The sequence below is a fragment of the Apteryx rowi genome, unplaced genomic scaffold, assembly GCF_003343035.1.
Source record: "Apteryx rowi isolate R43461 unplaced genomic scaffold, aptRow1 scaffold_49, whole genome shotgun sequence".
Classification (NCBI taxonomy): Eukaryota; Metazoa; Chordata; class Aves; order Apterygiformes; family Apterygidae; genus Apteryx; species Apteryx rowi.
The window spans coordinates 502260-518811 of record NW_020450749.1 but is presented as its reverse complement, the minus strand read 5'-3'; the positions used below and the strand labels follow the sequence as shown (position 1 = coordinate 518811).

At 37.0% G+C, this 16552-nt stretch overlaps 1 protein-coding gene across 1 annotated transcript in view; it reads left to right on the top strand.

Moving 5' to 3' along the window:
* ABCC8 (ATP binding cassette subfamily C member 8) overlaps nucleotides 1-16552 on the top strand; it is an 89343-nt gene that overhangs the window by 25545 nt on the left and 47246 nt on the right. The window contains exons 7-10 of the mRNA XM_026078846.1: nucleotides 3947-4111; nucleotides 6137-6292; nucleotides 14105-14239; nucleotides 15389-15551. Coding sequence (XP_025934631.1) covers nucleotides 3947-4111; nucleotides 6137-6292; nucleotides 14105-14239; nucleotides 15389-15551 — 619 coding nt within the window. The remainder of the gene's footprint in view (nucleotides 1-3946; nucleotides 4112-6136; nucleotides 6293-14104; nucleotides 14240-15388; nucleotides 15552-16552) is intronic.

The window sequence follows — 16552 nt, the reverse complement described above, 5'->3', positions numbered from 1 at the left end:
TTTCAGCTGAAATTACACCACATCACTATTTACAGAATATCTTGTTTAATTTTCCTTTTGAAATGTTAGCTATTGTTCTCCTGTGAAAAATGCTCAGGTCTGGACCAAGTAGGCCTTGAACAGAGTCTCATCCAGCCTTTATATCCTCACTGTGTCTAGCTAAATGGTAGCCTCATGATTGTTGTAATTTACACCATTTGGAAATTGCATAACTGAAATATTCTCTGATGATAGTAGTCCATGTATGATAGTAAGGGGGTATTTCATCTTTGATACAATGACTCCAGAGAGGCTTTTTTTTTTCTTTCTGAACTGGCTTATATGATTTTTTTCCTTTCAAGAAGGCTGGTTACCTTTACCTTTGAAAATTGTTTTTGCTGAATTATTAGAAATACCTTTCTAAAATGTATGTAGGTTCTCTATTCAAAGCATATGTAAACAGACCAGTCTGTTCAGGAAAACTCCCATGTATATATACACACCTAGCCAACAGGGTTTATTTTAAAAATATACACCTGCCCTACTGCCAGAAAAATTACATCCTTACTTGCAATGAATCAGAAAGGAGAACATTGCCTTCTTAACTGTTTGTTGCTGAGAACTATGTAGCTGTGGGAAACAAACCTTTTAAAACACTATTTTATGAAGGTAAATATAAGTTGGGGAGATGTTGCTTATGTATGATGTGCTACGAAGTATGAGGGAGTTGGAAAGAACTTCCGTATGGTGAGAGAATCTGACAAGCAAAGCAAGCTATGTGTACACTAGAGAACATCTTTTAGCTGTCCTTTAACATGACATTTCTTCACTTTAAATAGTTCAGATTGGGGAAATGTTGTAATGAATTATCTGTATTTTTCAAACAAAAATTCTGTTTGTGCAACTGAAGACAAAGAGTTAAATCATAAGATATATTATTTGCTTCATTCTTCAGGCCCTTTGTGACAGATATAAATTGCCACAGAGCTGGAACTCCTAGATCACGTGGGTGTCACAGGCAGTATTAACTGCTTTAGTTAGTGCCACAGAGCACGATAGCATCTTAAGTTCTGTCATGCTCTTCATGTTTATTTATAACTCCAGTATCGATATTAATGACCACCCCAGAACTTTCTCAGGTCATGAATTTCTCTCTGTATTAATCATTTAGCCCTGAAGAAGAGATTGACAGAATGATAACCTTTATATTTTGCCAGTAGTATTTTCAACATTGCAATGTTAGGATTGCCAATTCCAATACCAGGAATATCTGATGACATAACATATTCAAATTAAATAGCAAAACTACAAAATTATTTTTTAAAAAACTCCAAAAGTCATAGCTCCCAAAGAAGCAAAAGGCTCAGAATTGACATTTAAGACAGTGGGACTCTAGGTCTGTAAGTATTTAGAAAAAGGTCCTTTTATTCAGCCTTTTACTGGTTAGAGCCTACTGGTACTTTAAAAAAGTGGTATTATTCTGAAGTCACCAGAAAGGTAGGGTTCTGAAGTAGATCCAACAGATTGGCAACTTAACTTGGGGACAAGCATTATGTTCCGTAAAGTCCCCAAAGCCATTTTTAAAAATAAAACATCTAATGAGTTACATCAACTTCTTATGTACATTAAACATGAAAGGTTCAGTAAATGTTCAGTTATTTTCTTGTATTTGCTGCAGACTGGCAAGTTCACATAGACAATTATCATAGCTTAGTCACATAGATGCTCAGTGACTTTGTAAACTGTAATGGTCTGATAATGCATGTGAGGTTTTAAGAATACCTTGGTGAAAGTATTGTGTGTGTGAGGTTTATGTATGTGTGTATGTATGAGTGCTCTTTTTCTCTCATGTTGAGTACTAGAAGAGAGAACAAGAATGTTCATCCCACATTTCCTCCCTGCTTATCTATTATATAATGTTTTAAATGTGAATCAGCACTGCACCAAAATCTCACTGCTAGAAAAGCATGATCTGTCAAAGTACAATAATATAAAAAACTACTTGCTTTTTTAAGAGGCAGAAGCAGTATTAGCCAGATGTATATGTAGGGCAGCACTAAAATTGTGCTGCTTCAGTCACTGCCTTTGATATACTACAGCTCAATCTGCAACCATCATGGTTCATAGTTGTAATAATGCTCACTCTTTCTCTGTGCTGTCTTATGAGTATCTTCAACAATCCTAACATCCCAGTGCCACAGACATGTACGTTGTTCTAGCTTTGCCTTCATAAGAAGCTTTTAAAAAAATTTTAATGTGACATAGAGATGCCACTTTTTCCTGGATTCATTTACAAGTGAACATATATTTATGGTACAAAATCAGTGCCTCTTTGGTATTGCTGAATGACCTTCCAGACAGCCTCAACAGACAGATCAAACTGTTGTGTGAACAGATCAGACTAGTTTCCTATCATGGGAAGGAATACTGGTGGGTGAGATGTGAGGCACCATGTCAGGAAAACTGGTACTGAGTGTGTTCATATAGGCATGCACTCTTTTCATGGCATAAAACAAAGGATCATTTCAAAAAAGCTGTTTTGCTCATTGTCTTGCCTACTTGTTTGCAAAGGTAAGCTTCTGATGTCAAGGGGATAGATAGGGTGCCTGCTACAGCAATGGCAGGAGCCATCAAGAACATCAAAAGATGAGGTAAAAAGAGATGGAAAAAATACCCAAAGTCTCTGGTCCCAAAAGGGCAGGACTTGCTCTTCCTCCCTCCTTTCACATTTCTTGTCACCCCTGCACCTATTTCTACTTTGCTCCAGCTCTGGCACTCATGGGGTGCTTTTGTGTTCTGACTCAGCCTGCTAACCTAACAGAAAACTGCAGGTCTTATTCTGAGCTAATTTTCTCTTGTCAGTGATTTGAATTGACTCAGGAAGAGATCCAACAAGCTCCAAAACTAGCACACAGTAAGTGGCAGAAGCATGCAGCTTGGCATAAACTAGGTAGAATAAAGGGTAAGAAGAAGTCTTTTCCTTTTTCAGGTGGCTCAACCTCATCTTATGAAACCGCAGCTTTATAAACTAAGTTTAGCATCTGTATTAATAGCTTGTCATGTGGGGTCTCTGTAATGAGTTAATTACAGGCCATAGCTTGGATCTTAAAAAAATGTACAGACAGTCAGTGTTTATGAAATATAATTTATTAAATGTTATAGCAGTCTTAAAAGTTTTGTCAACAGCAAAAAAACTGTAGGCTTGAAGAAATGTGCTAAGCAAGGAATACAGCAGCAATGCAAATGACAAGAAGCCCTCCAGGGAGGGAATAAAAAGAGAATACTTCCTATTTCTTTACAAGGGGAGAAAGAGGAAGGCAGAGACATTTTGGTTTCAGAAGGCTTCCCAAGGTAAGCCAACCGCTCAACTAGTTGTGGCACCAAGGGTTGTTAAATATAATCTAGAATAAATGCACTGCTTTCCCAGTAAACTACAGAAATGCTTCAAAATGCACTCCAGTGATCTCATGAACTTCCTGAGGAGGTAATGACCACTAATAAAACAATGCTGAACAAGCCCATTGGATGCCACAAACCAAAATAATGTGTGTATTTTCAGGAGCTGAAAGGATGTATTTTCCAACAAACTGCAAAGGTCATTTTACGGTCTGGTAACCTGGAGTGCCAAAATAAGGCGATGAGTCTCTCTGAAAGGACATTATATAGTCTTTTCTAGCAATGGGCAATGCATGTCTTTGAGTAATTCCATTTGGTCATTTGCTAAAAGTGTCTGTCTTTGGATTTCTGATATACTTCCAGAATTCTATAAATGTCATCTTGCATTTAAATAAAGCTTAGCGAGTTGCACATTATACGACTGTCTCCTTGAACAGATAAACTGTGAGGTTTTAGATCTTGTTGGGAGCACTTTTAAAATTATAAACTGGATATCTCTGCTTATTAATTATACAAAACTGCCAATTAAATTACAATTACACCTGATTTATAACTTTCTGTTTTTTTATAGACTAAAATTCTTGGTGTTTTCTTTATTTCATCTCAAGAGTTCCTGTCCAATGCTTATGTCTTGGCTGTGCTCTTATTTTTTGCCCTTCTGTTACAAAGGACATTTCTTCAAGCATCATACTATGTTGCTATTGAAACGGGAATCAACTTGAGAGGTGCAATACAGGTAGACAACATGTTATTAACTAACTTATTTACATACAATTATACATATATTTGTAAATACATATTATAATTATAGTAGAGATAAATTCTGTTATAGCAACTGACATGGTCCTCTCCTGAAATGAATTCAATGTGAGCGTTGCCATTCAAGATCTATTTGTTAACTTAGACCTGCATTCTGTCTCTTTTTTTCTCTGCATCTTGTTTGATGATTTTAAGTAAACATTTGCTTACTATATCTAATACTGTATTTCTTCTTACCTTTGAGCGTAAGATTGCTGATAGTAAAACTGAATGTAACTTTTAAAAGAATCTTGATTCTAAAATACATATCTCCCATCTAAAAGCTGCATTTTTGTAACATCCCACACAAACAATACATGCTTTAAAATCTCTTTTAAATATACTTTCAACAAAAAGATAGAATGTATTCCCAATGCATGGAGTACTGTTTGGTTTTGGTTTGTGCCACAAAATCCACCAGGCACAGCAGAGTCAGTAATTAGCATAAATAAGAGTGGCAAAAGGGAGTCCATAATTATTACATAACTGTGAACAGCAGATCAAAGACCTGTGCCTGGAAAAAGAGTGAATGAGGCGAGAATTAGGTGCAATGTGATACTGCCAAATGCAGTGGCTGAAACCTACCCTCTGACAGTTTAAAAGCCAACCTTATAAGTTAACCTTGTTTCTCCATTGAACTGCATAGGTCATTGTGAGAGTCTGTAATAGACAGATGCTTTCAATAGCAGCATAATTATTTAATCCTCCTTTGATCATACACTTGTTAGCACTTGCTAGCTGCCAGATTTTTGGATTCCATCGACTGGTTTTCCCTTATTAGAGTGGAATAGAAAATTTTTGAAGAAATAAAAATCTGACCCAAAATATATGACAAAATTACGTGTTTTGTATCAAGCAGAAGAGCCACCATTAATTGAAAAGAGTGTTGACCATAGCGATTAGAAAATAGTAAAAGGGGAATTGCAGGAGAATAATATTACATTTCCATCAAACTTGATACAAGAAAAGGCTTGTGTTCTCTGCACTATTTATTACACGGAGGTTCAGATAACTGCCAGCATTCTTCATATTCAAATTAGAAAATTTTTGGCCATCATCCTATAGGTAGGAAGGTTAGCGTTAATGAATCTCCTTGCCAAGAAAGTATTTTTAAACAAATTTTCTTTTTTCCTATTTTTTTAACTTTAAATCTTTTATTGCTTTTTCTCCCCTATATAAATCTGCACCTGTTCTACATGCCATATATGATTTCATGCCTCATGATGGATAGCTGGCACTTGATCTGAAGGCATTTACTTAGTCAGGGTGCCTCCTATCAGCCAAGTCTCATGACTGTCTGTAAAGCATCACCATATAGCCTTTTACAGAATAAGCTGGAAAAGGTACACTTTCATTATTGTGTATTAAGTTATTTTTAGACATGGTGCCTAATTTTGTTCTGAAGTTACAACTTCATTCAGTATAGAATCAGACCTGTTACAGTATTTATCTGTGAACTGAAGTTTGTAATGGGACCGAGCTCTCCAACCAAAATTTAACAACAGTCTCAGCTAGGAACCTGGTTCTGGGTTTGGATGAGACCTGAATCAATTGCCAGAGAAAAATAACAAGGATTATTATATATTGAATATTATGTATTCAATATAATAATGAAGTTATTAGCACTAGTAGAAGGAGCACTACATGGAGAAGCTGGAGGCAAAAGTAGTAATCACAAATATGTCTTTGGGCCTCCTGGGTAATAGAAGTTTCATTTTCTTACTACTGCAGCAAGGGGATACTTACATGACCATCATGAACCTAACTGCACTGGGTTTTATGCGGCTGAACAATACAGCCATAGTTTAAAATTTTTAATTGTAACACAAAAGGCTACCTAAAGCTCTTCACTCCAGTTATTGGCAATTTTGGTTCCCCTTGGCATGCTGGACTATGACCTCTATTTTAGTTGGAGCTATAGATATTACTTTGTGTAAACTGACACTTTTGTTCTGTTTTCCAGACAAAAATATACAATAAAATTATGCAGCTCTCAACTTCTAACATGTCTATGGGGGAGATGACTGCAGGCCAGATCTGTAACCTGGTTGCCATAGATACAAATCAGCTGATGTGGTTCTTTTTCCTCTGCCCCAACCTTTGGGCTATGCCAGTACAGGTAAGGAGGTTGAACATGACTTTGTCATTAATGTGTGTAGGTTTGTAGTGATTGTTCGCTTATGAATTTATGAAAGTAGAGATATTAAAGAAGGTAAATAATAACTTGAAATAAGATTTCAAATTATTACTATCTAAAAACATTTTATCTAATATACTTCATGTCAGTGACAGGACTCGCAGTATTTAAGATTGCATTAGGATCCCAAACTTGACTACTGCCACATGCTTAGCATTTGTAGCAAGAATTTATAGGGTTCAGCAGGTTATATTGTTACAGTGTACTAGCTGGAATATATTGCAATCGTTTGTCTTCTGAATCGCAGCAGAACAGATAATGAAAGCAGCAGGTTATTCAAAAATATGATCACTTAAATATGGTCCTTTGGACATTACTTAGAACTACTGTTGCCTCACGGATGGCAAATTCCAGAATATGAAATTCCAGATTCATTTGTTATATGAAATGGGTTTGCTGCTTTATCCTCTGCAGTGTCTTTGCCTTTGTGTCTCTAAATTCTCGCTCACATCCCTTCAATCTCTTTTTCCCATGCAGATAACATGGTGCAGATCACTGTTTTCAGTTGTGCTCAGTTGACTGATTCCTGGTTCCATGTCCCTTAACCCTGTAGCATGTATAATGTTCCATGAAATATGACAGTGTCTTGTTCAAGTCTTTAAGATGAGGAAAGCAGAGGCCCACCTCAGAGGGTGCTTTCAGGATTGATTTAAATTAATCTAAGCATGTTTTATTACTGAAATGGGAATTTGTACTGTCTGTACTCTCTCCAAACACAGTATTTTTTCACTTTTCTTCCTTGTTTCAGCTCTGTAGGTTGTACAATATGTCACATCAGCTTGCAGAGCTACTGAAAAACTAATCTTTTCTTTTTTTGGCAAGTTAGTTCTCCTTTGACTCAGTGCTAAGTGGCCCATCTCACTTCATGGCCACGTGATTAATCAAGTTTATGCTAGTAAGAGGGTAGGGCAGAATCAGAGTAGCAGAAGGCCAGAGCTATCAGCGTACAACCTTAGATCATTTTTCACCCTTATTAAAACAGTGGAGAAGTGCAAATTACTTTGGAAGATTCAGTACTTTAAAAAAACAAAAACAAAAAACTTTCCACGCTCCCATTTAGGAATTTATAGTGAATAGTTTCCTCTGATATAAATACAGCACACTGCAATTCTTTCTGTTTTCTTTGGACTACTCAGCATATTTTCGTTGAGAGTGTCTCATTGACAAAAGTAAATACAAATAAACAAAAGAGGCAGCAGACTTTAAATTCACCCGCTGTTTTCTAAATGTCCCATTTATTTCCAAAAACATTGGTGAAAACTCTGCTGTGTTCATCACAGTTCGTCTAGTTCCAGCACTACACAGAGGCTAATTTGAGTGATGTGGAAGTCGGAGAGCCGCGAATAGTCTACTCAGGTGCTTTGCATTTTGTGTTGCCTGCTCTTAGCCAAAGATGAAATTGTTTTAATGAGTCTGTGTCTGAACTGCAACTGGCTGATTGTATTTCCAGCTTCTAACAGGGCTTTAGAAGTGTTGCTTAGAAGTTGCCTGGAGGAAAGAAGGCTTAGAAGAGATCTTATCAATGTATATAAATATCTGAAGGGAGGGTGTAAAGAGAATGGGGCCAGACTCTTTTCAGCGGTGCCCAGTGATAGGATGAGAGGCAGCAGGCGCAAACTGAAACACAGGCAGTTCCATCTGAACATGAGGAAAAGCTTCTTTACTGTGAGGGTGACTGAGCACTGGAACAGGTTGCCCAGAGAGGTTGTGGAGTCTCCATCCTTGGAGATGCTCAGAAGCCATCTGGACATGGTCCTGGGCAACGTGCTGTTGGTGACCCTGCTTGAGCAAGGGAGTTGGACTAGATGATCTCCAGAGGTCTCTTCCAACCTCAACCAGTCTTTTATTCTGTGATGTGCCTGCCTCCTTAAACATCAGATGGTAGTAATTTTCTGTAAGACATTGAATGTGTAAGAGGTACTCTATTCGGAAGTCCTTTAAAAAAAAAAAAAAAAAATCATTCAGGTGACTAAGGCACTAGCTTGGCCATCAGGAGATCTGGATCCTCTTCTGAGGATAAAGTTACATATTAGAACTGAGTTGATTTTGTAGTTGTCCCTGTCAGCAGATGGACCAGAACTTCTTTCTGTAAGTCAGATGAGCCAGTCCTCCTTTGTGCTGGCTTCAGCCTCATCTGCTTGCATAGGAAGCCAGATTGACTCTCTAATCTGGGGGAGGGGGAAAAAAAAGTCTGGTTTAATTATTTTCCCCAGTTTTGTTTTTTTGCAGATTTAGTGAGGAAAATGGTGGGGAGGGGCAAAACGGGACCTTCTGCCTTGTCAGTGATACTGAGTTTGTGAATGTATCTCGTGTCCTGTTGTGTAGCCTCATTCTTTGGTGAGTATTTCTCTACCTGGAAATGGAGGTACCAATGCTGATGCTGACTTTTCTAAAGCATGTGTAGATCTAAGTATTATTACCACCTTCTCTGACTTTTAATTTACAATAAAAGACAGCTGTAGAAGCTACACAAAATATAAACAGCATACAGTCCAGAGGGCGAAGCCCTTTCTTAGATTTGAAATGAAGTCTGTGCAAATAAATATTTATTATAAAAATATTTTTAAAATATATCTTCACACAGAAAAAAGTGTAAGGATGTTCTGTATTTTAGGGAGACACATTCTATCAAAAATATAGCAGTTTTTAAAAAAATTTTTAGAATTACTGCTAGAAATGTGATTTGCCTGTGCAGATTGAAGATATACTAAGGATTTTAATGTAAATTACATGGACTTCAAAACCTATTTTCTGAATTTGGTTTTCCACTAACATGTTTCTTCCTCTTTTGAAGAACAGCAGTAAACCTGGCCAGATCTGCTAAAAGAACAGATGTGCTTATTAATAGGGTGTTTTTAAGAGTAGGGCAGCTATCCCAGCAGTGTTTCTGAATGCATTTTTATCATCTACCCCGTGTGTGGTACCTGTTGTTGTATTCCGTTTTCTGAATTACAGGAATAATAACTGATCTTTTTTTTTCTTGCACAGAAAAAAGGAATAGATTCATTGAAAGGAGAAGGTTGAATCAGAGTTATCTAAGAAGGCTTAGGTAGTTCCCTTAACCCATCTCACATAAATCTTTTCAAGAATTAGTGTTTAACCATTGGAGCTGGAGCTTCAGAAGTGTCAAGAGATATTAGTGTTCATCACTGAATGTTATTAGGGAGCTCTGTAGAAAAGACAAATCAACTTTTCTGTGTGATTAGCTGTTACTCCTTCACTGGAAAACCAATCAGTATCTTCTTGAAGTACACTGAGAGTCTTCATGCTTTTGCTATGTGTTAGAAACCTAATATGTTACAATATGCTTTCTAGTATCTCTGTAATAATGGCAGGTAGATTGCTTCTGAGGCCACAGCAGGATCTAGAGAAGGAAAAAAATCTCTCTGAATTTGTGGTAAAACTCCTGCTGACTCCAATGAAAGTTGTATAAGGCTTCACTTCAGGATAGTGAGTGTATTAAAGTATAAACAGTCAGCGACTTACTAACTGATGACTTTTTAACCCTGCTTTCATGCTCTAAGGTTTACATTCACTCTACATTTATGAGCTACATATATCACTATACCTGTTAAAATATGAGATTTAAAGCAAATGTCATATACAAGTCACAGTGTGACTACATTAGTACAGTATAAATACATCTTATCTCTTTCCTGTGCAGGAGTAACTATACTGGTGTAGACCAGTTTTCCTGATCTACACTGGAGAGACTTTTGTTTTTAACTATGCCAATTAAAAACATTTTATTTTCTAGGATTAAAAAAAGGTGATAAATATAGCAATTATCAGCAGGAATTTTTCAGAAAGAAATGTGACTTTTATTTAGCAGTAGGATGTTTTCCTTGCAATTATGAAAGTAAATGGGAACCAGATTATTTTAAAGTGGGGAAGTGGAAGAAAAAAAAGAATGAGCAAGGAATATGGGCTAATATTAATTTGTAATTAAAAAAGAGAGGGCAACTATAATGAAAAGAAACTGATGTGAAAGATGGATGTTTTTTAATAGTAATCTGGTTATCAGGGTATTTTCTTGTCCATTCATTAGAGATACCCTGCAGTAAACAATCACAATTGTATATTGTATATTTGTATATTGTATATTGATAAAATAATATTGGTGAGAGAACTGTGAGGTTTCAAGAAGAGTCCACCCGTTTAATGGTAACATTTAGTGTAACTATCCCCAGTGTTTAGTCTTCATTGTAGGTATGTTAGTGAAACAGGCTATACAGGAGGTACAGATTTCATGTATTCCTTTTCTAAGAACACTCTGGCAGTTCAGTGTAGAGAGAGCTTTAGTATAACTAAGAATTAAGCCAATTTTGTTGAATATTGAGTAACAGGATTTTGCTCTTTAGTGCCAGAAGCCACAGGCTGATCGAGATTTCCTGATGGAATTGTGAAAATATGATTGTATTTGCATGAAAGTTCACCGTGCAGTACTCTTCAGCAAATCAAGACAATCTGTATCAAAGCACGCTCGTATTTTGTGGATGGTGCATGCATTGCAAGATACATAGCAAGGAGTCACATTTGTCATTAAGTCCCCTCCAAAATTCATTTTTGCAGACCTGTTTTTATGAGGCAGTGAAAGCAATTACTGAATGCTCAAAAGACTTCTAATAAAAAGTTGAACAAGCTACATTATTTTAAAACAAGTTTGTAATTGTTTTTTAGCTCTTAACTAAACAATCAGCACTTCAGCATCTGCTTTGGATTTTGTAATTGCCCTTGACTGGAAGATCTAGCCATTCATAAAAACTTAGATCTTCTATATAGTTTAGATAATTTGAGCCCCATCTTTGCTCTGACTACAGTCAATGGGAGCTTTATCATTGTGTTAAGTTACTGTTTCAAGCCCATTAAAATTGATGGAAAGAGGCCCAGGGATGCCCATTAGTTGAAAGGTGCCCTCAGTAGGTTTGACTCAAACACTGGGAGCAAAATGAGGCCCTATAAAGGCTTTATTTAGCCTCCATCTTATAAACACCCTTGTTTGATTCCATTGTGGTTATTAAAAAATCCTGTATTCTCACATCACTGATTCATTGACAGGGATAGTTTACAGTTGTAATAAAAGGACATTTGTCTCTTTCAAAAGTGTCTGCAAAGTAGTTACTGGCTGAAAGAATTTGCCATCTTCAGTAGGTAATCAACACACTAGATTTCTTTCATTTGTAACGACAACCAGAGCCATCAGTGAATGTCCTGTTCATGGTCCATAACTCAGGCAAAGAAGAGCTTTGAGATTTTGATGAAAGGGAAGCAAAGTGTTTCATTACACTGTCTAAACACATTATTACCCTCTCAGAAATATTAATGAGAGTTCTGCTGCATGGCTCTCTAGCAGTCAGATATTATCTACTTAATTTTTTTTCCTGACTGTGTAGTATGCAGTATGATAAATGTAAGAATTACTCTCAATATTTACAGATTTCGGCACATTTCAGATACTAGTATCCACTAGTATCCACTTAAATTAAGAATATGTATTTTTGTCTCATATATGATCAATATGTTAAAAAGGTTACCTTTTTATCACAGTATAAAGGAAAAGATGGGAATGGGGTCATTTTTAATCTATTGAAAACATAGCATTATTGTTGAAAAATGTTGGCCACTTCCGTAGCCAGGATGGAAGAAAAAGCCCTGAGCTTGCACCTCCCTCTGGAGCCAGTAGTTAGTGTAGTTTTCCCTCTTTTTATGCAAGAAACAGTGGCTCCTTTTCTAGAAGCAGAAGATTCCCCTAATGACCTTGACAATCAATCAGTAATGGGGTAGCAGTAATGCAGGGAGTCAGTGTTCCACGCTGCCTTTGTACTTCCGAACATCTGTTACTGTGCATCGTTCGATGCTTGCCTGTGTTTTGAGGGCCTGGATTGTATGCCCATGAGGAAGCAGTTGGAAATGAGCATCTTGATCTGTAAAGATTTTTTTTTTTTAAATGTTCTGGAGGTGCACTCTACCAAGGCTATCTGATACAGGCCCTGCATGTTTTCCTTAGATTCATATATTCATGAATTTCCTGACTTCAGATAGAAGCAGATTGCTCACTCTTACTCACACAAAATAAATAAATAAAATAACCCTTGGTTGTACTAGTTCTGTACTGTATGTACAATAGGACTTTACTACTTTGATGATATCACATATTTCCTAAGTAAATACTGTGACTTATTTTAAGAATCACATTTTGGATCAGTTCATCTGCAGAGAGGAGACAAAGGGTTGGTAAGAGGAAAAAAAAGCTTTCTGTACTCTGTGTGCCTTATATCCATGAAAATGCTGAGATGTGTGGAAAATAAGGACTCTGATTTTCTTGCAGAAGGCACCCAATTCCCATGAATATATGCAGGACGGATGGGTTTAGCCTTGCTATCCATATAAGTACTTAGCTTTGAAATGATGGAAGATAGGATTTCTGTGTTATGAGTATGCCACTGCAACAAGAATAGTAGATCACACTTTAAGGAAATTTCAAATTATTTTTTTAATTAACTTAAGGAAAGTGATGTGTGAAATTAAATTCTGATCACTGTATCTTATACTCAGATTAGTTTAGCAGCTTATATTATATTTTATATAATAGTGTCAATACTCCAAATTGTTCAGGAGTTGGACATTAGAATAGTGTTTATTTAACATTTCATAGCTTGAACATCTTGTGTGCATTATTGAGCTGCTTACAATATCTGTCTTTTTCTACTTTTTCCATCCAGACTGTGGCTTTCTCTCTGAATAGATAGTGAACATTGCAAATTTCATTTATCCAAAGACAAGCCTTTTTTCTTTTCTTTTCTTTTTTTTTTTAACTGTTTCTCTAGCCTTTTTTTAATGGATGTGCATATCTGGTACTATACATCCTTAAAACAATTCCTTTCAAGTTTGTGAAGTGTTTATTTGAAGGACAGATTCGCAGTGGTATGGTTCCTTTTCTATATGCATTTAGATGTGTAGATTATCATTTGTCAGCATTAATTTCATAAACATTCAGGAAAATTAACATTTATAAGATATCATTGAATCTTTACTATTCTTTCACACTAGTTTCTATAGTAAGCAATTACTTCTGTTCTTTGTGGAAGTGCCATGTGTTGTAGAGTAGTGGGGTCAGATCAAATTGTGAGATGTAATTTCTCTTGCTGGTTAAAAAATAAAGGGGGGGAAGTGGTGGTGGTGGGGAGACTTAAATGTCAAAGAAGAAAAAAGACTGTACAAGTCAAAGAAAATGAAAGCTATGTCATCTGGTCAATGGGGGAAAATATTTAATAGTAACTATAAATGGAATAGCTCAACATGTTACTTGGAAGTTATTTTAAATAGGAATGGGGGTTATGCTACAGAAGATGTGCAATACTGTACTACCGTATTCTACTATTTGTAATGGGGAGTCCATGAAGCAAAGAAACATAGAGCTAGCACAGTTTTCTAAATCTCTTGCAGTGTATGATTAAAATCACAGAATCTGCAAGTTGGGGAAGAACTCTCTAGGTTTATTTAGTCTCTTAGTTTATTTATTTATTTATTTATTAGATAGAATATCTTGGTTGCTTATACCAAACTGTGCTTTTTCCGCCAGCAATGCAGAACATATGAAGCTTGCAGGTAGGTTTAGCTGCAGTGAATTGTTGTTTTGAACATGCTGTCCAGTTACCCTGTGGTGGGTCTTTGTGGTGCATATACAGAGTGAAGTTATTCCAAGTTTTCCTCTCGCTCTCTTTCTTCCAACAGATAATTGTAGGAGTTCTTCTGCTCTACTACCTTCTTGGAATCAGTGCCTTAATTGGAGCAGCAGTAATCATAGTACTTGCACCTGTTCAGTACTTTGTAGCAACAAAACTCTCACAGGCCCAGAGAAGCACGTTGGTAAGTATCTTCAAAATCATACACAACATAAATACTGCCTCTGGTATTTATACATTGGTGTTTAGAATTGCAATAGATGTGGAAACTCGCTCAAAGTGATTTATTTGTGTAACCTCTGGACAGTCCTGACTCCCACAGCATGTTCCTGAACCGGGGATCTTAGAGGTCTGCTGAGCCACAGGCTGTTCCTTGATCCCTCATTTGGCTCATCTCTAATTTTTCTGAATCACCTGCATCACTGCTGAGAAAGTTACCTCAGTTTGTTGGAATTTCTGGGCCCAGGTGCTCTGAACCTTATCCTCACATTTAGCAACTATTGCACTGCCAAGGAAGCCGTGTGAACCTGTAATGGAGCCAAGCAGTAGGGTTTGCTTGTTGAAATGTATTCTACCACAAACCATGAGTGGTAATGAAAGTTATTCCTGCAGCTTCTTGTGTGAAAAGTAATGCTTTCACATCAGTAGTATCCACCCATCTAGAAATGTAGTCAGCATTCATCCTGTAGCATCTAAGCAGAGAGTCAGCATCATCTAGAAATTCCTGTGGGTGGGAGCAGCATGTTTTGTGGTAGGTATGTCTCCACTATGCAGTGCAGTGTGGTACAAAGATCCCTGAGCTAGCCTGAAAACTGGAAGCAGTACCAGTGCACTGTTGTTCCTGAGCCAGTTGGCCCTGCTCAGTGTCAAGGCTCCCTACAGTGATCACAGCTTCTTGCTAATGCAGCCTTGCTGCTTTGAAGCCTGGCTGTGTTGTTTCCACATGGGCAGAATAGTGTGCCCATTCACAGCTTGGCTGTTAGTTCTGTTCTCCTCTGTCCATTGCAAATGTGCCTGTTGAAAATCCAGCCAGTTTGCTGGGCCGTGGCAGTCATGAGACTGTCTTGCAAATGATCAGAAAGCTGACAGAGGAGTATAATTTTCAGTACCAGCTATGTGATTTAGGAGTGCAAACCCACTGGCTTTTCACTTACGAGCTCTAGGGAATCTCACCTCTGCAAAAAACAGCAACAAAATATCTGAATGGAGAGAGCTGGGAAAGTATACTTGACTGATCAAGGGCCTGCATACAGTTTTTGTGTGTGAACATTGTGTTCAGTGGTCAAGTGCTTTAACTATCCTCTTTAAATAAGTATTTATGTAAATGTTGCAGGAGTACTCCAATGAGAGACTGAAGAAGACAAATGAGATGCTTCGAGGCATTAAGCTCCTTAAACTCTATGCTTGGGAACACATCTTTCACAGCAGTGTAGAGGAAACCAGACAAAAAGAAATGACTAGCCTCAAGGCTTTTGCCCTTTATACCTCCATATCCAGTAAGTTTCCTCCTTCGTTCTAATCCATTGTTCAGTTGAAGTGCTACTGCGTTATTAGTTGCTAATGAGGTTACCATTTCTCAGTTGAGGTTATTTCAGTTGCTTTAGGCTCTAATCCCATACTCTTTACTTTCCATTTAGACAGACTTTCCTTTTAAATCAGTAGAATTTTGCCTGGGTAGGAAATAAGCCTAAATGGGAAAGTCAGGATTAATGTTTCATAGCATTAGCTTTTCTGGAGAAAAGCTTTTAGGGGACAGGTGTTTCACAAGATAGCCCCAGCAATACAACATGCAGGAAGAAGCTTTTGTTGATGTTTATCTTTTTTTTTTTTTTTTTGCATTTTGCACAATACAGGATATCACAATATCACGTGGCAAGAAACGTATGCTTCTATTGAAGCTCCAACAGATGGTACTTACACTTTTTCACTCAAAACCTGGTTCTAGTTGATTTTCTTAGAAAAACAGGTCATTCTTACCAGCATTTCTGTGTTCTGGAAAGGAAACTATGAAAATCATGGCACTTTCAGTATTCTGTATCCAGATTAAGATTTCTTCTTTAGTCTCATGTCATCTTTCAAGCTGCTCTAAAACATTTTTCGTCCTTCTCAAATGATCTAAGGCCAGCTGAACGGTGCAGCTGAAGAGATCACATACAACATGTATAATTTGTGCTATAGGATATATAATTTGTACTTCAGAAATAATTAGTGAAGTCATACTGAAGAACACTGTTCATCTGTAAGATATTAATGAATTGAAAACTTCTGCTCAGAAGTACTCAAACGCTATGACCTGCCCATACAAATATCTTCTAGACTAATAAAGCAGACTACTCCTTAGGAAAATAACTTCCCATTTGGTTAGTATTATCTGGTCATGTGCCCAAGAGAAGTTCTGGTGACTTTCTTCCCTGCCTATCATATAGATAACGTGCTCTGAGGGCAAGATTCTCATCCCATTGAAGTCAGTGGACATTAAGTTGAGGTTTTTCATTGA